At 37.6% G+C, this 24482-nt stretch overlaps 1 protein-coding gene across 1 annotated transcript; it reads right to left on the minus strand.

The window, feature by feature from the left end:
- Window positions 1–146: 146 nt before the first annotated feature.
- On the minus strand, window positions 147–24249 carry LOC120251087 (CRM-domain containing factor CFM3A, chloroplastic/mitochondrial). The gene is made up of 10 exons (XM_039259626.1): window positions 23308–24249; window positions 20724–21204; window positions 20505–20635; window positions 13563–13907; window positions 12463–12619; window positions 12095–12387; window positions 11877–11936; window positions 6728–6805; window positions 6495–6656; window positions 147–491 (listed from the first exon to the last, which is right to left on the minus strand). Exons 1-9 carry the CDS (start codon window positions 24118–24120, stop codon window positions 6558–6560), a joined length of 2457 nt encoding a protein of 818 aa, XP_039115560.1. The 5' UTR covers window positions 24121–24249; the 3' UTR covers window positions 147–491; window positions 6495–6557.
- Window positions 24250–24482: the final 233 nt, after the last annotated feature.

Here is a 24482-nt window from a genome sequence, read left to right on the forward strand (position 1 = left end):
TTGCCATAAACAAACCAAGAGAGACAAACCAACTAATATCGAGAAAAATAAAAAAGCTGCTTCTCAGCAATTTCTTTGGACAAACCAAGAGTGAAGGTTTTCAAGTTTAATCCTAGTACTTCGCCCCGTAAGCTCCTTATACTTTCAAAAAAAATGAGTTTTCTGGTGGATTTTGATAGCCTCTACAGAGGAACAATGTATAATGGATCAATGAATTTGTAATTTACAAAAAACATAAATACATAGCTAACAATTGTTACTCATGTCAGCAAAATACGCGCTAGATACAGAAAGTAATGCACAATGCAACAAGAAATGGTGAAAACATTAAACTAGCATTTGAACAGTGAACAGCCACACTTGAAGTGCTTGAAGTAAATCCAAAGTCAGGAAAACCAGAGAACTACCTTGTTAAGACAAGGCAGACAGCCCCCATCTATTGGATAAACTCTTGATAGCTGAATACAACTCTTTGATGTAACTCTTTGATGCTGTTGCAAGAACATTCATGTCAGCAATTTACACCATAAATGTTTAACGAAATAAAGCCTTTAGGTAATTAATAAGTGAAAAGTACATATTTGAAAAGACGAAAAAGAGTTTTAGGACCCGTAATTAGCGAACCAACGTCATTCTGCACCAAACCCATGTATCATAAATAATAACTGAACTAAAGAAAAAAAGAGACCAAATAACAATAATTATACATAGATATATATACATAACATGATATGAGGCATATCGCAAATTCTCTCTTCCCTTCGTTCTGACCAACCCATCCTCTATGTTTTAACCATCAAACCCTCATATCTAAGGGGCTTCCTGAATCTACTTGATCAAGACATGGGTGAAAGGGAGGGAAAGAAAACGACGGTGGGAAGAAAGGGGAAAACCTGCTTCAAGCCACCTATGCCCTGACACACACACACACACAGAGAGACAGAGAGAGAAAGGAAGGAAAAAAACACAAAAACAAAAAACGACTCTAGGATATTAACAACCTTGAGCATGAATAGGCAAGTAACATGAAAATCAAAATGAGGGCCCATGCAACAAAAAAGCAGGAAGATGCCATTGTGGGCCACCCCCAACTCACTAAGAATAAAGAACCACAAGAAAATCGCTATAGAGCACCTATAGAAGATCTCAAGTTCCAACAAGTCGATTTGCCTTTAGATGCAACCAGAGATAGAATTGAGTGAAGAATCACAAAGACATTCATGAGGGACACCAAGAACACAAGGAGCAAGAAGAAAATGCTGTAGAAAAGCTTTAAGAAGATTCAGAATCCTAAATGAATCTTTTTGCGTTAAGATCGGCTCAAGTAATGACCTAAACATGTCAATTAGACAGATGATGAAAACAAAAGTTCAGTAGAGGTGTTGAAGGACAATAGTGCAAAAAGTCCTGCATCTTCCCAATGTTGGAGGGAAACAAATTAAGAGGCAATTTTAATGAGTTAACAACAAAGGCAGAGATTTAGTGGTACATTGAAGGTGACAAAAATAAATTTGGGAAATAAATCATAAAAAATAAAAGATTTGGTGATTGTCCACCCATCTCAATTAGGGAAAGAGAAAATGGGATGAAAACCTTAAGAGGGCATTTGGTACATTGGAATCTTGTTAGATTCCTCACAATCACATCAAGGCATGTGGTATACACAAGTTTGGTGGGACCTCTTTTCGTAGAATGGCCGAGGGTATAATATTCTGACCAGGAATTCCCATGTCTAACCAAAGTAATCTCACCCACCTCGACAGAAAGTGAAGTAAAATCTTTATTTCCAATATACTTTGCTAAAAAATCAAAGTAATCTATTTACTTTCAAGCATATTTGCAGCCTTCCTTGTTAACAGTCATGAAGGAAATCTATTTTATGGCCAAAATATTTGTGTACACATGAGGGAAAACAAGCAGACTTGCTAGCAATGCAATTTCTGTTCTGATGCATTGTTGTTGTTGTAAGATGCTTTCCAATCATTCTTACTCTAGCCCATGTCAGACCCTATATATATATATCAGAAGGATCCAACTTTTCCATAAAGGTAAAACATTTTTTGGTTGACAAGACTCCCATCGAGGTAAATTGAAGACATTTTCAAAAATTATACTTTCCATATTATACATTCCCAATAAGTAAACCAAACATACAAACGCACAATATCTGTCAATCTTTGAACTAACTCACTAAAAAGCAAACATGCACTTTTCAAATTCTTGGGAATCATATTGCCAAAGAATACATTCCTTAGAATCTTGCTTTGCAAAGGCATCTATCAACCCACAAACCAAATGCCCCTAAAGATTTTGAAAAAGAAATCACCCCCAAAGAGATTGAAGAGAACCCGAAAGTGAAGTATTCGAGATCCTAGGTTCTTTGGAGTCAGATCTACAAAGATGTCAAGTACAAGCAAATTTGAGCAAGAAATCACCCATACATATCTATACAACATTCATTCTGTACACATACCTTGACTCAAAAAAAGAATAGGGGATGAAAACACACCCGAAAAGGAAAACAGAGGTACTGAAATGGCGAATGGAGGCTAAGAAGGGTTGCACATGTCTCAACCGCTAGGTGTTGAGACAAAGGAATAGGCATTAGGTGTATGACAGCATTCAAAAACTCATCCAAACCTCATGACGGTCGTGTGAGGGCTGATCCGGGTTCTCAAATCCAAGGATTTGATGCCAAATATATCAACTTACTACTGTTGGGTAACTAAAATTATACCATAATTTGAAAAACAATCCAACCAGATAATGGAATTCCAAGTTAAGGCAACGGAAGTTATCAGTAAGTCCAAATACAACCAAACAAGCTATCCCTCAGTATATTAGCCCAATATAAGAGGTAAGACCATAGTTGTTAGAATCGGCCGATTCCCAATTCACATAGGTGATTAGGTTCGATTCAACCCCCTTACGAAACGTATCACAGAAGTGAACACAGCATCCTTTGAGTCAGTGTGAATCGCCCAATTCATAAATGATTTGATTTGATTCGTTCAATGCACAATTCACGCCAATTCAAAAAATACACTAAATATGGGCTATTTTGTGTTGGGCTTCTAAAATTTTTAAAATATAAAAGCTCAAGCCCATAACTCAAGTCATATTAAAAAGTCCTCAACCATCATGATAGAAAGGCAACACCGGCTCCTTCCATCCCAATTCCTCCTCCAGTGGTGGCTGGCCTGACTCTTTTCTTCACCAGCAGCGGCAGCAACAACAATCACACTTGCTGGTGGCATTGAGAGTGGGATATCCTCCTCACTTTGGCAACACCAATGATTTGTTGTTGCCATAGATTACAAAGATAATATTATTATGTGTTTGTTCAGGATTTGTCATGGCTCCTAAGCTAAGAATAAAAAGGTTGATTTCAATGGGAAATTTGTTACAAGATTGATGAAAGTAGGATGAGATTGGAATGCAAGAATTGTTGAACTAAGTATTGGGATGGTGTGATTAGAATGAAATATCATCTTGCCACAATACAAGGTGAAATTGCTGCTTGTAATGATGTTCCCCTTGCAATGAGAGAGTTATTTCAAAAGTTTTTGGACGAAAAGAAAAGAAAAAAGAATGATAGAAATGATTGTATGATGAAGACGGAAAGTTCGAGTGACAGAAAAGAAGAGTAAGATGGAGTCTTTTCTCTTTAAAAATGGGAAGACACAACAATGAACTTTGAATAAAATGATCAAGCTAAGGGAACCACTCATACAAGATATATGTCGATTTTTGTAAGGTCATGTTTTGCCATTTAATTTAGTGAAAAGTCCATTGTTCATTCAAAAGTTGAATTCAGTTGGTGAGTATGGGAAAGGGTTGAAATCACCTAGTTATTATGAGGCTCGAGTTTCATATTTGATAAAAGATGTTGAAGCCGTTGAAGCAAATTTGGAGAAGTTTAAAGATAAGTGGAAGAAAATGGCGTGAACATTAATGTCTGATGGATGGACAGTTGTTAGAGGTTGACTGCTAACTAATTTTCTTGTTTATAGCCAGAGTGGTACCATTTTCTTGAAGTCACTTAATACTTCCTACAAAGGAAGCAAAGAAATTATTTGAATTGTTAGATTCAATGATTGACGATATGGAAGAGAACATGGTTCAGTTTGTAACTAATAGGGCTTCAGCATATGTTCCGGCTGGTCTTATGTTGGAGGATAAGAGAAACTGCTGGTGCTGGTCTCCTTGTGCTGCACATTGCTTGGACTTAATTCTCCCTGACCACAGTCTTTCTCTATCGTCCATCTTCAGTCCTTAACCTATTCAGGAAATATTCAGAGATGGAGAGCTAGCAAGACTAGCTGTGACAAAATTTGCATTGGCTTTCATTACATTAAAATCATTGTGAAGTAAGAACGTCGCTATCGAATCGATGTTTACATCAGGAGCTTAAGGGAAAAGCCCAATTTCAAAAAGGAACCATATGAAGGCTGCAGAGGAAATTGTATATTACATAATAAAAGATTTTGGAATGCTGTGAAATTTTCTCTCTTTGCAATAGCTATTGTGAAAATATTGAAGTTGGTTGATGGAGATGGAAAACCCGCCATAGGTTATATTTATGAAGCTATGGATAGGGCTAAAGAACAAACAGCTTGAAACTTCAACAATGACTTGCATAGGTATAAGCAAGTTTGGGAAATTATTGATACGAGGTGGAATTTGCAACCTCCTAGACCAATACATGCAGCAGTCTACTATTTAAATCCCAAGTTTTGTAGTTTTATTATGAGTCTATGACTAGATTCTATAGTTTTAATCGAAGTTAAGCTAATACTCATTTATCTTATAGGTTTCATTTCGATGCAAATTTCAATCTGGATGAGGAAATAAAAATGAGTTTATATAAAACCATTGAGAGGATGTAAGATCAATGCTCAACTTGAGAAGTTCAAAGGAGCTTAAGGCATGTTTGTAATCAGCATAGCAGTAGCAACAAGAGATAAGAAGCAACTGGTAATTTTGTGAAATTATTTAATTAAATGTTTTTTTGTGATGAAAGCTATATACTTCTAGAACATATAAATTTTTGCAGCTATGTGGTGGAAGAGCTATGGTGCACAACGCAAAGAACTCCAAAAATCGCCCATTCATGTACTAAGCCAAACATGTAGTGCAACGGGGTGTGAAAGAAATTGGAGTATTTTTGCTTATGCACATTCCAAGAAAAGAGATCAATTAGAGCAACAAAGATGAAATTCACTAGTTTATGTAAACCACAACATCAAACTTCAAATGAGGAAAATCAAGAGGCAAGAAAAGAGTGAAACCTATAATCCAATATGCTTGTCGGATATGGATTCCGATAATGCATTGATGGATGTACAAGAATGCTTTAGCATTGAGGAAAGAGCTCAAACAATTAAAAGAAAGAGATGTAATTTTTTGTTTAGATTAATCACATTTGAATATCAAAAACAAATAAGCTAAATTCTTTTTTATTTTAAATAGGCCCAAGAAATTTGAATGCAGATAGAAAAAGAAAAACCAAGTTTATAGAAGTTGAAGATGATTTTAATGATGATGAGGATGAGAAGGAAGATAAGGAATTGGTTTTGTTCAATGAAGATGGAGACATGGAGGAAGATCAGGATGTCTTTGACTTGGCTGAATTTTGATTGCCACAAAAGGGTATTTTTTTTATTTTTATTTTTTTTATATTTTCTTTTTGTGATCATTGAACAACATTATGTCAATATCATTGACAAAGTTCGTAGAGTAATTATAGGTGAATGATGATCCTTTAATAGTAGAACTTTAATTTTTTTTTGGCTTAGAATTTAAACATATAAGAAATTTATTTTACATGCAATTTTAGGACTTATTACTGACTCATCCAAATCACAGTTCAGTTCGATTCCTGATTAATTAAATGAGCTTTCTAATTCACGATTCAATTCATGATATGACAACTATGGGTGTGACATAAAATTGGAGAATACAACAACTGAGGTTCCTAAACCCAAATACAAGATACAAGGCTATGACAGATCAAATTGGCCAAGAAAGCATGTATAAGACTAATATCAAAATATAAACCTGCCAATTAACCAAAAACAACACTGATTTACAAAAATAATGAATTCACAACAATAAGAGCAAGATTAATCCAAATTAGTCGGTTTACCAAGTAGAAGGATAAGACCTACAACATACCCAAGTCCGGATTATCAACTATGTAACATACACCTTAAATTCAAATGGAACTAAGATAAAAACAACTGAAGCACATTTTCAAGGTGGATTTTCATTTTCAAATCTCAAACGTCAAGATTTCAAGCTGAATTTTACTGAAGTCAACCTTAGTATGCTAAACAGGTATATGGGAAACTCCCGATGAGGACATTAATTTTCTATCTTTAAAGTTAGAAAAGAAGCATTGTGTATTCTGCATTGCTGAAATGAGTCCATTTAAAGTAACCAAAACTTAGAAAAAGGTGGACTGATGAATTTCGGGGAAGCAGGGAACTAACCTTGTTACATGATGCACGCATAGAACACTTTGATGGATTATCATCACCGAAATAAATTCTCTGTTAGAACTTGTCCAAATACTCCATATTTTCAAACTCGCCAAAATTTTCATTATTAGCATCATCATTCTCAGACACAATAGAGGATTCAATATCTCCAACCTGAGGAAGAAAGCCAGGAATCAGCACAATTCCAAGAAAAAACAAGACAATAGAAAAGTGAAATACATTACATGGTTTTCGAATGACTCATAGCCAGATTCTATTTGGTCCGATTCGCAAGAATTTTCTCCCTCAACTTCTGGGTAACCCTTTATGCATGATTTCAGAAAGTTCACAGAAGACATTAAAACTTATAGTATTAAGAAGAGCACAACATCTAATAAATAATTTTATGGAGATAAAAAATATCAGTAGGGAGCATAAATAATTGGAAAACAATTCCTTTCACACATGCATAACGTATTAATATAGTGCTTCGCCGATCATATTGGACGGAATCAATAAGATAACAAGCAAAATAATTTAAAAAAACCAATGACAAAAGTAAACAAGCTGAAGTCAACATAACTTCGTAATGGTACAGAGAAACTTTGGTAGATATTCAATCCATTTATCCACATAAACAAATATAAAATCTACTTAAGTCGAATTCTTCTAGCAGGTTAAAATAGAGAACAAAAATATTAAACTTGATCAAACTAAAGAAAACTGTGATTTTCCAGATGTTCTTCTCAATTAATATAGTATAATTTATGTTTGCTAGACATTTGATTATGGGCATTATTTCAGGTCAACATCTGAATCACAAATATTTATGAGGGGTCATTCTGCAGCGGATTTTGAGATAAACCACATGAGGGTTCCTTTGGGTGTGATTCATTAAACATAGATCCAATTTTTATTGCTCTTTTGTAATTCATCAAAAAAAAATTTCTATAGCCACAATTACATAGCCCAGTTCATGGCAATTGCTCATGTTTTATTCCCCCACCCACCCAAAAAACAAAAAAAAGTGAAGTTATACTATGCATTTTTAAGAGTTGCATTTAACACATCTTATATTAATGATGCACAAATTAAACTTTACTGCTTTCATCAGTTACAGTTGCATTAACATAGAAACACACTCTATTGGAAATATCAAATGATAACAAATTCTAGGTAAGCCTCTGTAAATGTCAATATTGTAGAGACAATTTTCTTAAAAAAAAGGCATTTTCTTTTGAAAAACAACAGTTCATTTTCTATTTAAATTAGCTAAATATTATACTATACAAAGATACATTCCTTTAAAGAACTCCTATGATCGGACCACATTACCTATCCTACCTCAGCATTATTGTCCAACCACCACTTATCATCCACATCTCTCTCTAATTATCTGCGGCCTTTTCACATCTTCTGTGCTATTTACAACAAAATTGTAATTTGTTACTTCTTTGTTGCCTCACAAACAGCACATACCCATGAAATCAAGACAACTTATTGCAACTTCTCACAACAGCAAAACTCAACTAAATTACAGTTGAATTCAACCTCATGAGGGACCAAGCAAGTTGAGATAAACTTCAATCAAGCCCAAAATCAAGCCATGTTTTATATTGAGTCTTAGTCAAATAAAAATCCACTTTATGTAATAATGGTATTTTAAAATCAACGCTTCAAGAAGCTATTAATTTTATACATAGAAGGCAAATTATAGAAATTGTTTAGCAACTTTGGTTGAACAAGAGGAATAAAAAAAATGAAGCAAAACAATCCAGTTAAGAAAATCCGTATTAAGTGCTACTTTCGGGTTTAGCTGTTTGAAAATTTTGAAATGCAAAAAATGTTTAGTCGTACAATTAAAGTGTACTTGTCCTTAACCACAATTATCTATGCAAAATGACTTCCATACCCTGCCCATTTTCTAGTGCCCATCATACCCTGCCTAACAATCATCTTCTCCATTTTCAACAATCAGTCTTGGATAGCATTTGAATTGTCAGCTAGACCCATATAGATCTTGTTTCAATTGAAGAAATAGGCATTGTATACCTAATTGTCACCTTAGCACTATGTAACTCCCCATCATGCATCGCATTGAAGTAGAGTGGGAGTACAACCGGTGGTCCTTTGACTTTGCAGAGGCTTCAAATGTCCAGCAGAGTTGAGCATGAGTGATTGATTGAAAAGATAGGGATGATGGGAGGAAGGGGAAAGCTAAATAGGCCCTTTGTTGAAGTATGGATGTCAACGGGGCCGAGATTCACCAGAGGATGTATTCCCCAACCCTAACCCCAATTTGTCAAACCCATCCCCGACCTCATCCCCTAACCTGAGTTCGGGGAAAAAATTTTCCCCGTCCCCGTCCCCGCAGGGATTACCCAGGTTCAAGGATTCCCCATCTCTAATTTTTTTGGCATCTATTAAATAAATCAAATATATTATCTTTTAATAATATATATTTTTTATTTAATATAAATAATTTTCTGATATTATATATGTATATAATATTAAAATTCTATATTTGAGAATTTACATCCTTGCCCCTGCTTGGCGCCAACCCAGTTCCCCTAATTTTAGCCCCGGCCCTGGCTCCATCGGGGTAGGTAATCACGTTCCCCATCAGATCCGAGCCAAATTGACAACCCTAGGTTGAAGATGGAGGTATTTTTTACTTGAATTTGTATTAGACTATGTCTTAAGTATGTCTCAACTAAAGCCTAATTGCACAATTCCCTTGATTTTGAATGATGAAAGATTTTAATCAACCATATTGACTAGCAATTATAGATGATTTTTGGTTGATAAGGGTACGCACGGGGTCAAAAGGTTAATTTGTTTTTGTTTATACTACAAGACTACAATTTGAAATGCTTACCCCCACAGAGGCAATTGGTGGCACAAAATGGGTTAAATACAGTTAAAACTGGTTAATGAGCTGCCAAACACCTTTAAATAGTTTTATGAGAGGTTGATTAAATAGAAAAGGTACAAGACAAGTTGCAACCAACATGGAAAACTAACGTTCCCAAGTATTTTATCAACATTTTGTTCAAACCAAACAAGGCATCTTAAAAAATACTAAGTATCAAAATCCTAATCATCACAATCCTATAGAGCACGTTCTCTATCATCAACTTTGATCTTCCAAAACAAATACTCAGCAAGTATGTAAGTATAAATCTGAAAAGAAAATACAACGAGGAATGTCAAACAAATGCCTTTAGCAAGTTATGGAAATCTATTTTTAATTACTGTATGATATCATGTGAATGGCTTCAAGCTCACTTGCCACCTACACAAGTATCAAACTATAAATTTAAAAAGAAAATACAAGGGATGTGAAACAAATGCCTTTAACAAGCTATGGAAATCTATTTTTAATTACTATATGATATCATGCGAATGGCTTCAAGCTCACTTGCCACCTACACAAGTATCAAACTATAAATTTAAAAAGAAAATACAAGGGATGTGAAACAAATGCCTTTAACAAGCTGTACATTAATCATACGGTCTATAACAGAGAACCATAATCAAAAGCATTCACAATGGCCTTTTTGACTTTTACAAGGTTACCTTAGGTATCAAAATCACAATAAGAGCTTATAACACTTGCTATTACCCTATTAAAGATCACAGAAGGGCCAATTTTCAAAGAAAAGCCAAGGAACAAGAGAGTCATTGAAGCTCCAAATGCTTCTTAATAAGATGTATTTAGAGAGACTTCCCTTGCTCTTTAGCTTTCCTTCATCCACTATGAACTCTAGTGTAAGATCTAGCCACACTCTGTAGCTTCCCTTCTGTCCACTATGAACCCTAGCGTAAGATCTAGTCACGGGTCAAGGCACAGGAAAGCAACGTTCTTCCCTCTCCCTGGAGAAACTATACTAGCAGCCAAGGATGAGACTCATCCTCTAACAGAGTCTCCATCCCAACACTAATTCGTGGTAAAATTCTGGTTGATTCTCTTATTAACAACATCCCCTTAAATCGGCTTCAAAACAAATATTAACCATAATTAGAAGTGCTAATTAGGCAAAGCCTATATCAAAATCATAACCTAAATAAGAAGCATAATATTCTTAAAGTCTAAAACTACCAAATCAAATATAATAGAATCAATCCCAAATCTTAGTTGTCTTGTCAGCAAGCCCTCTGCCAAATTGGCTGTGTCAACTACCACTGTTCTTTTTCCCTCAATAAGCCTTGCCCTTGCCCACAAATGAATCATTAACATTACTCACCTCCTCAACATCTGCAACTTCTCCAAACTAGCACATAATTTGATTCATTTCATCTTAATCACTCTAAAAAGTCCAACCATATTGTATCAGCCCTCCCCAACTTTCGCAAAAAGAATTCAATCTAATTATTTGCGCAAGTGAGCTAAACCTATGAACCTATGATTAATAAAATCATAACAACCATGATATCAGCAAGCATCCTTTTAGACAATAATGAACAGTAGCGATCCCATTAGACTAGCTGTCTTTCTGGGTCAGGCAGCATGATTCTTTGCACACCAATGTCATCCTGCCCATATCTGAAGATGATGGTGAAATTCAAGGCCCCACAGTTTTGATTTTGTGTGAAGTCTCAAGTATGAATTGAGGAATTGATCAGGCCTTCTATTTATGACACTTTCCTTTCATTAAATTAATTGGATGAAGAACCAAAAGTAATGAAAAATAAAACTATTGAAATATGCCCTTGCAAAAGTTTATGGTACTCTTATGGAAGCTGAATCAGCTAGTTGGAGGTTGCATAGGGAGCCTCCATACTTCATTTAAAAAAGTGATAAAGAATTAAGTTAAAAAGTAAATGGACAGGTGATGAATATTGTTGAGCTGTAAGCTTATTAGTTTGATGAAAAAAACTATTCTCTCCAAGGATAGCTAATAAAACTGCTAACCTCAAAGTTCAGGCACTTACATCAATTGCTGCCAAGCCATCAACCAGATGAAACTAAGACATGAGATGTTGCAATTATTAGAAAAGCCAAAAACCCAAATCCCAGGTTAGAACAAAATTGGAACTCGAGGAGACATGTTCTTAAAGTTCATAATTGACATTTCAATGGTAACCAGGATTAAAAAGTCTATGGAAATGCTGTCCTTATCTCATAAAAAGAGCAGATCACAAGATAAGCCACTGAAAATCACACCTAAGTTTAGGGATCCTACAAATCCAGACAATAGCCAAAATAGATTTCTATCTGTAATATGATTACACATTTATAAAATTGTATAGAACATTTCCAAGAAAGCATGATTAGCATGTACATGCACATAGATAGCCAACTGTGTGGGTATAAGAGCAAGATCAAATTAATATTTAGTGATTAAAACCATAAAAATTCCCCAGCCAACATAACATTATGTAAATACTTACCAAATCCAATCTCATCTGCTTTATTGTTTTCTCCAGCTCAGTTATGTGTTGACTGAGTGCCTGCATGAGTTATTTGAAATCTATTATACCTTTATAAGCTTGCAGCCTTGCTCTGACCTAATTATATACATCATACTGTGCTGATTTTTAATAATAGTATAATGTACTCAATCAAATTGGAAATAAAACAATGCAAGGCAAAAGAAAGTTTAAAAAACCTCATGACGTTGAAGTGCAACTGAACGTTTCAACGCCTTTGCCTTCGTTAGCAGATTTCTAGGTCTTATGCTGATGGGACGTTGATAGTTCTTTCCACGATAATAAACAATTGCAAAGCCTTTGGGAATTCTTTCAATTGCAACCAATATTCCACCACTCTCATATTCCAACAGTCGAGCTGTGTCCTCAACAAATGAAAGAGTTTTTTGTTTGGAGATCAGTTTCACCAGTTCTCTATGTTTCCAATGCAAGTGCATATTCTCAATGACACCATCAAAAACACCGCGAATGCCTAAATATGAAGTGAAAAGGAATAGTGAGTTTCAGCACCAGAATAACCTTCCATTTGCCTGTAGAATTAACTAACCAAGGGGCAAGTATGCCTTCATCCGCAAGCCCATTCTACGATAAACGGAACGTTCTTCATCAGTTATTGTTTCTATATCATCAGAAGGATGGACTGGAATCATAGATGTCTCTATCTTTGCTAACAATCTCTCAGCTCGTAGCTTTTTAGCTTCAGCCTGTAAAAAAAAGGGCTTGGTCAATAGTGTCAATCATGCACCTCATAACCCAAATAAAATCATAACGATGAAGAAATAAAATAATGGCGGCAAAATCAACATTAACTCTCTAGCCTGTGAAGGAAACTGCAACTGAAATCACAAACCAAGCTAATGCCTTCACATCATGCCATCACATCAAAGATATGAATTGGGCATGGAAGAAGTAACCACAGGCCCAATACAAGCAAACCATTGCTAAAGGCAAGTTGTAGTGCTATTAAACCTGCACCTCACATTCTAAATTGCAACTCATATCTCAACTCAATAGGCATAAATAAATAACAGTTAATGATCAAAGCTCATGAAGATTAGTTATTTTGTAACAGAAAAAGTTTCTGACGTTATATGTTGAGTGTTGGATTTTAATTTGGATTAGTAAGTTATAAAACAACATATATCATGTTTTTATTTTAAATTTTTAAATATTTTTATTTGTATTTTTATTTTTTTTCATTTTATTTTTATTCATTTTTACCCTATGTGATTTCTAAAGGGTACTATTTGAAGTCATGAAGCAACTTGCACAAATTCTAATTTTGAAGATAAACTTGCTGAATTTAGTCGCACTACAGAGTTGACTTAAAAACATCAAATGTGCCCAACTCAGTAAAGAAAGTGGGGAAGCAACTTCGGATAAAATTTAAGTCACCATCTACTTATTATCTTCAAGTTATTGATTTTCAACTTTTCTCAATTAACTCTTCTTTCTTGTGATTCTTTTGATATATGCTGCATCAGAAAGTTTTGCACAATGAAACAAGTTATCATCAAGGACGTAAACCTTGTTTTAAAGGGCTACCGCACTCGACATTAAGAAAATAAGTTCTTTAATTTCAGAGCAAATTAGTAACTTAGCATATAAAGAAAACATCACTCTTTTCAAGTATGAAATCTTGCTTACTAGAGAAAGCTTATGTTGAATTCTTTTCAATTGCCTGTCAGCCTTGAACCGCGAAGCTGCTTCTCTCAGTTCTTCCTGCTCTTCAACAGATATACTTCTTCCCCATCGTGCTTGAGCTTCCTGAAACTCAGCTAAAGTACCTGCAAGTGCATGTCCTTCAATGCCTTCCGTACAAGGATCCAAAGATATCCTGTTGCGTGTTTTCTCTTCAACATCTTGATTATCCTTCGTCAACTCTTCCCTTTCAGCCAAAGCAGCTGCTACGCTTGGAGGAAGAAAATCTTTCCCGCGGTATATAACAATGTAAAACTTGTTTCGAAGCAGTAATATACCTCCGGTCAGTTTCTGATGAACAAAACAATAAAATGTCATACATTTAGAACCTTGAACTGATCTGATATATGGCTGTTCTACTGATTCTTTTTTTTTATGGCAATAAATCAACAAGTAAAGCACTAATAAGTATTCTTACAGACTACCCAGATATTTCAAGATCATTATGAGTTCTAATAGGACATATTTTGATTTTGTTTATTGACCTTGATATTGACTAAGATTTTATTAATCTAATTCATTGCATATCGTCTCTAAAGCGCTCTAGGTCTGAACTATTAGAATAAGAAAGTAAGAGCCACCCATGAGGGTAGGGGTGAGCAAAACCGGGTACCCGACCCGGTTTTTAAAACCGGATCGGGTACCCGGTTTTTTGGATCGGTAAAAGCTTGACCCATATACGATCCGGTTTAAAATGGGTACTAAAAACCGGATATCCGGTTTAAACCGGATCGGATATCGGATATCCGGATCTAAATTTAAGTTTCATCGACTCCATGGATTTTTTTTTTATATAACATCAACATTCATTTAAAAAAAAAATATGAGAAACTTGTAACTTATAAAGAAGATTAAAAACTTACATTATTCTCCCCACAAAAAAAGTCAAAAAAATAATAAAGAGTTTCATCAATCTTAGACATAAAGATTTGGAATTTTTTTTCCTTTTACTTTTAATCCCAGAAGAATTTAAATTTATTAATTGTATATATATAAATATAACTATATAAGTAACTCTTTAAGTATTTAAACGAGTGATTTTAATTTTTTTTCTACTTAAACCCTTGTAAAATTTTAAATTTATTAATATATATATATATATATAATAAATTTAAATTTATATGGTCTAAAATAATATAATTATATATATATATATATATATTAAAGGTTTTAAATAAGGGATTTCGATTTTTTTTCTTTTTTACTTTCTAGACTATAAAATTTAAATTTATTATATATCTAATTATCTATCTATATATAAATGAATATATTAAAAACCGGATTGGATTCGGATACCCGGTTTTTAATTTCTCCCGACCCGTATCCGATCCGGTTTTCACCTTAAAAATTCGGATCGGGTACCCAACCCTCTTTTTCGGATCGGGTACTCAAAAAATTCGGATAAAAAAACCGGATATCGGATCGGATCATCGGATCCGGATTTTTTTGCTCACCCCTACATGAGGGCATGGGAATCTCATTACAATTAAGGGATTTTTAGTTTTGCTCCTTTGTCAATATATAATAATTTTGACTATTTATTCTCCCTCCTGCTTGACACCTTATTTCCAACATGTATGATTGGACCAACAAGAAACTGGACAATGAAGTATAAAGTAATAACAAGAAGGAATGAATATAATAACCATTCAGCTCCTCACATAGGTGAAAACTTTAATTTAGGCACTAAACTTGAATACAAAAATGAAGATAAATAAGGTAGCCTTAACGGGAACAGAGCAAGTGATTTTGGCAGTAGCAACATAAAATAATTTTCTAAGGATATCATAATGCAACATCAACTGTATTCTCAAGCAACAAAACTAATGTGTTTTGGGCAAAAATAGGCTATCTTTGTTACCTCTGTGAAATTATAAGGCCCTTTGATGTGCTCAACATGTGTGATTGAATAATAAGAACCATAAAATATGACTGCCCATACAGCAATGATGTCAACCATGTTATTGTTAGATGTGTGTATGTATATTAGATATATGTATGTATATACATGGGTATACCTGTATATTTGGCTTCTATATGAAGCCTCATGATCACACATGTTTGGGGTAATAGATGAGCATTGACCCACAGCCTTTCTTTTCTATCATTCTTCCCTCTTCTAACATGGTATCAGACTAGGTTATCTTCTTCGGCCATCTTCTCCGGCCACCTCTCTAGCCTTCACCAGTCTCTTCTTTTTCATCTCTTCCTCTACTTTTTCATTTCCGAAAAAAAAAAGGGCTTCTGTTCCCAGCCTCGCCCGCCGCCGAGCTACCCATGCCCCAGCTGTGCCAAACCCCAGCCTCGCCTGCTGCCGTCGCACCGCCCATCGCCCTCGAGCACCGCGCCCGCCACGCCCTGCAACCGCGCCCGCCACGCCTGCAACCGCACTCGCCCGCGCCACGCACCCGCGCCCGGCCACGCCCAGCGATCGTGCCCCGCGCGTCCCCGCATCTCGCGCTCGGGCATGCCCGCCCTAGCCGCTGCCCGGCGACCGCCAGCGCGTCGCTGCACGCGTGTCGCTCGCCGGCCGGCCACTATCGCTCGCCGGAGACTGCTGATCGCCGTCCTGCCGGCTAGCCTCCACCTCTTTTTCAATCATCTCTCTAGAATAAAGGCTTGGAGTCTTTTCCAAGCATATGAAGACAAACTGAAGTGACACATTCCATTCAAAAGCCAAGACAATGATGTGACTTTTACTATACTCATGTGAAAAAAAATAAAAATTTAAAAAAAAAATTAAAAAAAAAATTAAAAAATGGATGCTTATGGATTTAGTAGGGTGCTACCTGAGATGCGTCACCGCAATCTCCATCATTCCGATGTGGTACTTGATGGCACCAACTACATCGCTTGGCGACTCACTATCAAGCGTATTCTCGATGGCATCCGCGTTCTTCGCCACGTTGATGGTACATGTACTGCTCCTACTGCCCCTTCTGTGCCAGACACTATTCCCTCCACTGAAGCCTCTGCTCTTCTCATGGCATTTGAGCAACAGTTTGAGAAATGGGCTGCTGACGACTCTACGGCCAAGATGATGATATGTCAGACGGTCACTCTTGATATTCGTACTCAGATTGTTGATTTTCCCACCGCTCAGGCGATGTGGGACTATCTTGAGCGCCATTACTGTGGTTCCAGTCAGGCGCAACTTTACACCTTATATCAGACTCTCTCTAGTCTTCAGCAGGGCGAGGACATTGTCGACCAGTTCTATAGTCGGTATTGTGCCTTATGGCGTCAGATTGATACTCTGACTCATCCCTATTGTGTTGTTCATGCTGCCCAGATCCTTGTTCTGAGTCTTGCTCACGTCGCCGTAGCCATGATGAGACACGACGTATGTATGAGTTCATTATGCGCCTTCGTCCCGAGTTTTGCAAACTCTGGCTCAGTTACTGCATGCCCCCTCGGTCTATTCTTTGGATAATGCTTTCACCTTTGTTCGTGCTGAGGAAACCCGTCTCCGAGCTTCCTTCACAATGGGAGGTAGTGCTCTTACTGTCTCTCGCCTTCCTACTGTCTCTTCGTCCTCATCTACTAGACCCCCGACACCCTCTGTCTCATCTCGGCCTTCTTCTACGAGGCCGAAACGCACTATGATTTGTCACTACTGTGGCATGTTTGGTCATCTTGAGCGTGAGTGTCGGAAGAAGCAGCGTGGACTTCTGCGTACTGCTCCTTCACCACCTCTTCTACCGCTGCCTCACTCCCACCAGCAGGCACATTCTGTCCAGGTCTCTCCTGCTCCACCGTCTCCAGCTACATCATCTTCTCCTTTGCTGTCTCCTGCTGATCATCAGTTGCTGGCGATGTTTCGACAGTTTCAGCAGTCTCATCTAGCAGACTCCACTGGCCATGCACGGTCGGCTCAGGTTCCTCCTTCTGCTTCCTTCTGCTCCAGGTAGTTCCTGTCCTCTTTGGCTTCTTGATTCTGGTGCTTCTCTTCACATGACACCTAATGCCACTCATCTTCATAATTCCCGTCCACCCTTACATATTAAACGTGTTCGTACTGCTGATGGCACCCTCCTCCCTATTTCATCTACTGGTCATTTTTCTTCTACTTTCTTCTCTATGCCCTCTGTATCTCATGTTCCTCGTTTATCCATGAACCTCATATCTGTTAGTCAGCTTACTGATTATGACTGTCAAGTTATTTTTTACTGTATCTCATGTCGTCTGCAAGATCACAGTGTGACAGTGATTGGAGCTGGCCGCCGCCATGATGGAGTTTATGTGTTGGATACCCTTCATCTGTCATCTTCAGCTAAGCCTCTTCATCACTGTCATGATACCGTTTTATCTCATCATATTTGGCATCACCGTCTTAGTCATTTGTGTCCTCGTCTGTCATCTCTTGTTCGTCTTAGCGTCTTAGTAGCTGTCTCTCCTTCCTCTGATGTTGTCTGTGTTGGCTGTAAGCTTGGTAAACAGCTCCAACGTCCGTATCCTATGAGTGTATCTCAGACTACTGCTCCTTTAGAACTTATTCATTCTGATGTTTGGGGTTTTGCTCATTTTGTTTCTAAAGGAGGTAACCGCTATTATGTTATTTTTATTGATGACTACACTCGCTTTACTTGGATCTACTTTATGCATAATCGTAGTCAGTTATTATCCCCTGAGTAGCGGACTGCCATGGCTGAGAAGCTTGATGCCTTGTCTCAGACTCACACATGGGATATTGTCCCTCTTCCTGCTCATGCCATTCCCATTACATGTCGTTGGATCTATCGGGTGAAAACCCGTTATGATGGATCTCTCGAGCGCTATAAAGCGTGTCTTGTTGCTCGCGGCTTTCAATAGGAGTATGGTCGAGACTTTTGTCCCCGTGGCTCATATGCACACTGTTCGTACATTAGTTGCTGTTGCAGCTGTTCGTCGGTGGGTTCTTCATCAACTTGATGTGAAGAATGTCTTTCTTCATGGGGACCTGAAGGAGGTCTACATGACTCCTCCTCCTGGCCTTCAGGTGCCTCCAGGATCTGTTTGTCGCCTTCGTCGCTCTCTATGGTTTCAAACAGACTCCTCGTGCCTAGTTTGAGAGATTCAGCATAATTGTTGAGGCTGCTGGATTTACTCCGAGCATACATGATCCGACAGTCTTCATTCATTTTTCACCTCGTGGCCGGACCATTCTTCTTCTGTATGTGGATGATATGATTCTTACTGGTGATGATTCTGCTCATATTACTTTTGTGAAGCGGAAACTGTGAGACCTTCTTGATGACTGATCTCGGTTCTCTTCGTTATTTTCTGGGTATCGAAATCACATCTTATCCTGATGGCTATCGACTATCTCAGCAGCGTTACACTCTCAATCTTCTTGATCGCTCTGGCTTGACAGATACTCGTACTGCCGCTACACCGATGGAGTTGCATTTGTAGCTTTGTGCTTCTGATGGGATTCCCTTACCAGATCCTTCTCACTATAGGCATCTTGTTGGTAGCTTGGAATATCTTGCTGTTACACGTCCTAACATTTCTCACGCTGCGCACATTCTCAGTCAGTTTGTTGCAGCTCCCACCTCTGTTCATTATGGACATCTTCTCCGGGTACTGCAATATCTTCGTGGCACTGCCTCGAGTTGTTTGTTCAACTCACACCAGTCCACTCTTCAGCTACAAGCCTATTCTGATGCCACTTGGGCCAGCTCCCCTGATGATCGGGTCTCTGTCACTAGCTACTGTATCTTTCTTGGGTCTTCACTTGTTGTTTGGAAGACTAAGAAACAGCAGACTGTTGCCAAGTCCAGTATTGAGGCTAAGGTTCGTGCTTTGGCTTCTACAGTAGAGGAGGTGCTTTGGATTCACTCGATTCTACAGGATTTTTGTGTATCGATCCATTCTCCTATCCCTATTCACTCCAACAGTACGGGAGCCCTTCAGATTGTTGCTGATCCGGTCAAGCATGAGCTGACCAAACACATTGGTGTGGATGCACACTTCACCCGTTGTCATGTTATTAAAGCACAGACACGTGATCAGCATCTATTTATATTGTCCAAACTCAAAACACATGATCCGCCTTGAGTTTGAGGGGGGGTGTTAGATGTGTGTATGTATATTAGATATATGTATGTATATACATGGGTATACCTATATATTTGGCTTCTATATGAAGCCTCATGATCACACTTGTTTGGGGTAATAGATGAGCATTGATCCACTGCCTTTCTCTTCTATCATTCTTCCCTCTTCTAACAGTTATAAGCACTTCAGTTGCAATACATAACCATTATTGGATTATCAAGTTAATAACTCTAATCTGCCAGACCTATTCATACTGCATTCAAGTCAAGAGCTGTATGCGATGATTGACCACATTCATGTCAGTCAATGGTTATTGGCCACAAGGATCTCAATTCTCAATAAAGAGACAAATAAAAAAGTTGGGCAATAATGTAATAATCTAAGTTCTTCAGGAGAGGTATTGGTATTGCCTTGGCATTACAATCACTAAGACTTGTAAAAAACAAGAATAATCATATTCCACTCTCAAAGAGTATCTACTTTAACATAAACAATCAGCTACCCTCAAATCTAAGGCTTTGGTTTAGTCTAGTTAATTACAGTTGCTTAAAGTTGTATAGATGAAACTCGATCCACAACAAAAATGAAGACTTCCAGAAAATTTTAAATCACTGAGTGGATATGACTTTTAGTACATGCAATACAGCAAAGAAGGTCCCACAAGTTGTTATCCTAGTTTGATACAAATTGCTTCATTATAAAGGCATCATAGAAGTAATAATGGAAATGTTAACCGAGACATAGTGCTAGTCACACAAAATATAATCATAAGTCGGAAAGGATATAAAGATCACCTTCGAAACACATATGAATATACCAAAATGGTAGAAATTATCTACAGTTACATACCTTTAGCTCTTCAGCCATTATTTTGTTGTTTGTATTTTGAATCCCCCGTTTGACAGCAATTTTGACAACTAAACTCTTCTCCCAAAGCTTTAGAATAACAGTTGCAAGGCCATGATGATTTCTGTTTCTCCCTTACCACAAGAAGTTAAGAAATTATAAATAGTTGAAAAATATCTATATAACAAGCATTTGGACTCATCTGATTTATAGGAGAAATACCAAGAGCAAAGTGAGTGGGAAGTTTCCTTGCCAACTTCCGCAAATTAGTCATCTCAGAATTTGTAAGACGTGACCGCATTCCATTGGGAAGAAGCCTAAACGGTGTCTTGTAGCCAGGAATATTTTGAGGCAGTAAATCAGCATCTACAGGTAAAATTCCAGTTCCCCACCACTCAACAAAGCGAGGACCTAAATCATCTAATAAGCGATTGAATTCTATTTCCTCGTCCGTCATATTTTCACCAGCCTCAATACTTAGAGGTGATGGTTTTATCTTCTCAACAGTGATAAACGAATCTTGATTATCACCAGGCAACTTATCAGCACCAGAAGCATCAGGAATAAATAACTTATCTCTTTCATTAATAGAAATGGCTTGGGCATCAAGAAGCTGAAAGCTTGAAGGTCTTTTGTAGTTGCTTCCTCGATAAACTATCATAACACTTCCAGATCTCCATATAACCAGTCCTCCTGTGCGACGCTATCAGGGAAAAAAGAGAGCATCAAAACAATGCATCTTAGGTTCAAGACAGATAGAAAATTAAGTATATATTTTGCATTGTAAAAGTATTCCCTATACTTAGTTTGCCTATCAAATATGATGCATGTTGCTGTCATAATGGGATCAAATGATTAATAAAGTATTTAGTGAACATTATTTTGCCATGAGACAAGCTAAGGGATACATCAGCAAATACATGACTTTTTTTAACAAAATATGTAACGTCATCATAGTTTGCAGATAACATCCTTTTTATGGATGAACAGAAATGCATCCAGACATCGACTAACCCAAACCAGTTATATTCAAAGAATAATGTGAAAAATTCAAATAATTACTAACTTAAGAAGCACTCAAGAAAAGCATGTAATGTCAAAGCATTACTAATGCAGCACAAAGAATAACAATGATCAGAAACATTCAAACAAGCGCATCCCCCATGGCTATAATTACATATAGCACCAACATACTACCTAAAAATAATAACGCAGGCCACATTTCCACCATTATTACTGAACATGATATGCAAGATATTGTAGCTAGATCTGGTAAATCAAAAAACTCAAGGCAGGAACACTCACAAGACACATACACATGTAAAATTGAAGTACATGCATGTATATATACTAACATTTCTTACAATGCATTGAAGAAGATGGGAAACTTCAATGAAATTTGCAGTAAATGTATTACACAAACAAGAAAGCTAAGATTATGAATTCTAGTGTGTTCTAACCACAGCTTGTGTATAAAGTAACCATTTGCAAGCAAACAAACAAAAAGAAATGACTGTGGTTAAGTTTCTAAAACATAACTGAACAAATATTCCAGACATTGTGAATTGCATGTCCTTAACATGGAATTCTAAGCTCACTGACTTGCAATAGATACAATGTAGGTACACTGTATCACCTATAAAGAATGTAATGTACATTATGAAACCAATACAGCAAAATGATCAATGTGACACTTGTGTAAAGAAAAAGGTGATTATCTCACCAAAGAAAAAAAAAAGATGATTATGCATTAAGAAGGGCAGGCATGTCCTTAGAGTTTTAGACGACCAATGGTGGCCCTTTAAAGAAAAGTGGAAGCTCTTCAAGTGGAGGATCGTAGAAGAGGAAGAGATAGACCTAAAAGTGTATAGAGCAAAAAAACGTTATAAAATGATATGTCTAATCTTGGTATATCTATCTTTTGGCTCTTTATAGGACAATCTGGAAGGAAGGATTCACATAACCCAACCCCAAATAGTTGGGACTAATGACTTTGTGGTGTTGTTGTATGCAGCATGAAGGATACAGGTTTTAGTTAAATGGCGTACATATATAAAGCATGACTGAGGCAATGTGCCTAACCCATGACTGAAAAATCAAGCTTAAGAACATGTATGTGACAAACTTAATTGCAGCAATCAAGACTAGGATAGAATGAAACACCATAGCTAGAGAGTATAAGGACAACAAAGAACATAACTCGTTCTAAATGATGCCTTCAAGCTTAAACTTATTTTATATAAGTTAATTCATCTGCAATTTCAAAGGGTAAGTAAAGCTCCAAATCAAATAAAATGGACAAATTGCTAAAGTTGTCACCTCAAACTAAAATTATCTATAGTGTGTTGAATCTCCGTAGAAGCAAATCAATAATGGTGCAAGAAAGCTCAATGATAGACATGACTAAGTTGTCAACTCAAATCAAAATTATCTATAGTGTGTTGAATCACCGCAGAAGCAAATCAATAATGGTGCAAGAAAGCTCAATGATAGACATGAGTAAGTTTAAGGGAAGTAAGGAAAAAAAAAGTGATTACGAATTGACAATAGAAGACTTGAGCTCAAAGTGGATACCCCATTCTTCATGATGAAATCGTCTATAAATTAAGAAAGAGAAATCAACAAGTTGAAAGTGTTGACAAACCATTAGTCAAAATTGGCAAGTGTTATGCACATGAAAAGCAAGATGAAGAAAATAAATAGATATACCATTCAATCAGTAATTAGAAAAATAGTTAGGTAAAATAGATCGCCACAAAGAAGCAGTAATTTGTGAGAACATAAAGTGTGACAAAGCAGTACAAACCTCAACTATCTCATGTGCTGTCTTCATATCATGTGCCAGATCCTCATGAAACTTGAGCCTCACAAGCTCCGACTTTCGCCACGCCTCATGGATTTTCTCCAGCACAGCCTGAGTAACCCCAGCCTTCGGCACAGTGGTCCTCTCCCTTAGCGTCGCCCCAAGCCGCCTCAGCCTCCTGAGCTCCGAGTCCCCGATTGTCAATTCCGCCATGGTCGGCGCCCTCACCCTCCTCATCTTCAAACCCTTACCGTCCTCCTCATCCAAAAGCCGGACATCATTCTCATCTCTCTCCCACGGGAGCACCACATTATCAATCTCAAGAAGGTCTGGGCGATTCCAGCGGCGCTGCAGCAACTCACTCAATCGCTCTTCACCATCCAACGGTGCCTGGTCGTCGGCGTACTCCTTCTCTTCCTCCTCATCCTCAACCCCAAGCCCGAGATTGCGCAGCCGGTGAACGATTCTCTCAATAGAGGTGCTACCGCCGTCGGAGCGATCCAAGCAAAGGCGATCCTCTTTGGAGATCTTCTGCTCACTGATTTGAGTGTCAGGAGGGCTCCATTGCCGGAGCCATGGCGCCGAAGGAGGTTTGGGGCGGAGAGCAGTGTCAGAACGTTTCCGGGGCGTTTCGTCGCCACGGGGGTTTGTTGGGACGTCGGAGTGGGTGGTGCGGAGGGAGGCGGAGGAGGAGAAGAGGAAACGGAAGCGGCGGCGGAGGGAGAGGGAGAAGGAGATGGAGAAGGAGGGGTGGGAGCATAAGGGGATGGGGGTGTGGAATGGGAGCTCTGATATCCTTGCGGTGGACAGAGCCATTCCGGCGATGTCGGTTCTCGTTTGAGCGCCGGAGATGAGGTTTTTGGTTCGGATTTTCAGTGCTGTGGCGCCATGAGAAAAAGATAAGCCATTGTGACGGGTACTCTGGCTTTAGGGGATATTTTGGCAAGGCAGGCAATACCATTATAACGGGTCGCATTTCAACTGTTCTACTTTTATCATGGCTCATGCCACATGGATAGAATTTAGGGCCCGTGAATTGAGGAATAAAAAATGAGAATTAAAAGAATAGGTAAAAGGAGAGAATATGAATACAAATAAAAGGGAATAAGAATAATATGTTTGGTTCAAAGGAATAAGAATTGAAAATAAAAAAAGTAAAAAAAAAAGATATAGTAAAA

The sequence above is a fragment of the Dioscorea cayenensis genome, chromosome 20 (assembly GCF_009730915.1).
Source record: "Dioscorea cayenensis subsp. rotundata cultivar TDr96_F1 chromosome 20, TDr96_F1_v2_PseudoChromosome.rev07_lg8_w22 25.fasta, whole genome shotgun sequence".
Taxonomy (NCBI): domain Eukaryota; kingdom Viridiplantae; phylum Streptophyta; class Magnoliopsida; order Dioscoreales; family Dioscoreaceae; genus Dioscorea; species Dioscorea cayenensis.

Bases quoted from the DNA above. Each gene is read 5' to 3' on its own strand.
- LOC120251087 (XM_039259626.1), bottom strand. From the start codon at position 24,120: ATGGCTCTGTCCACCGCAAGGATATCAGAGCTCCCATTCCACACCCCC. The intron at 12,388-12,462 runs GTTAGTTAATTC...CTTCATATTTAG, and splicing joins GAAGGCATACTTGCCCCTTG to GCATTCGCGGTGTTTTTGAT. The intron at 6,657-6,727 runs GTAATGTATTTC...TTTCTTCCTCAG, and splicing joins ATGAGTCATTCGAAAACCAT to GTTGGAGATATTGAATCCTC.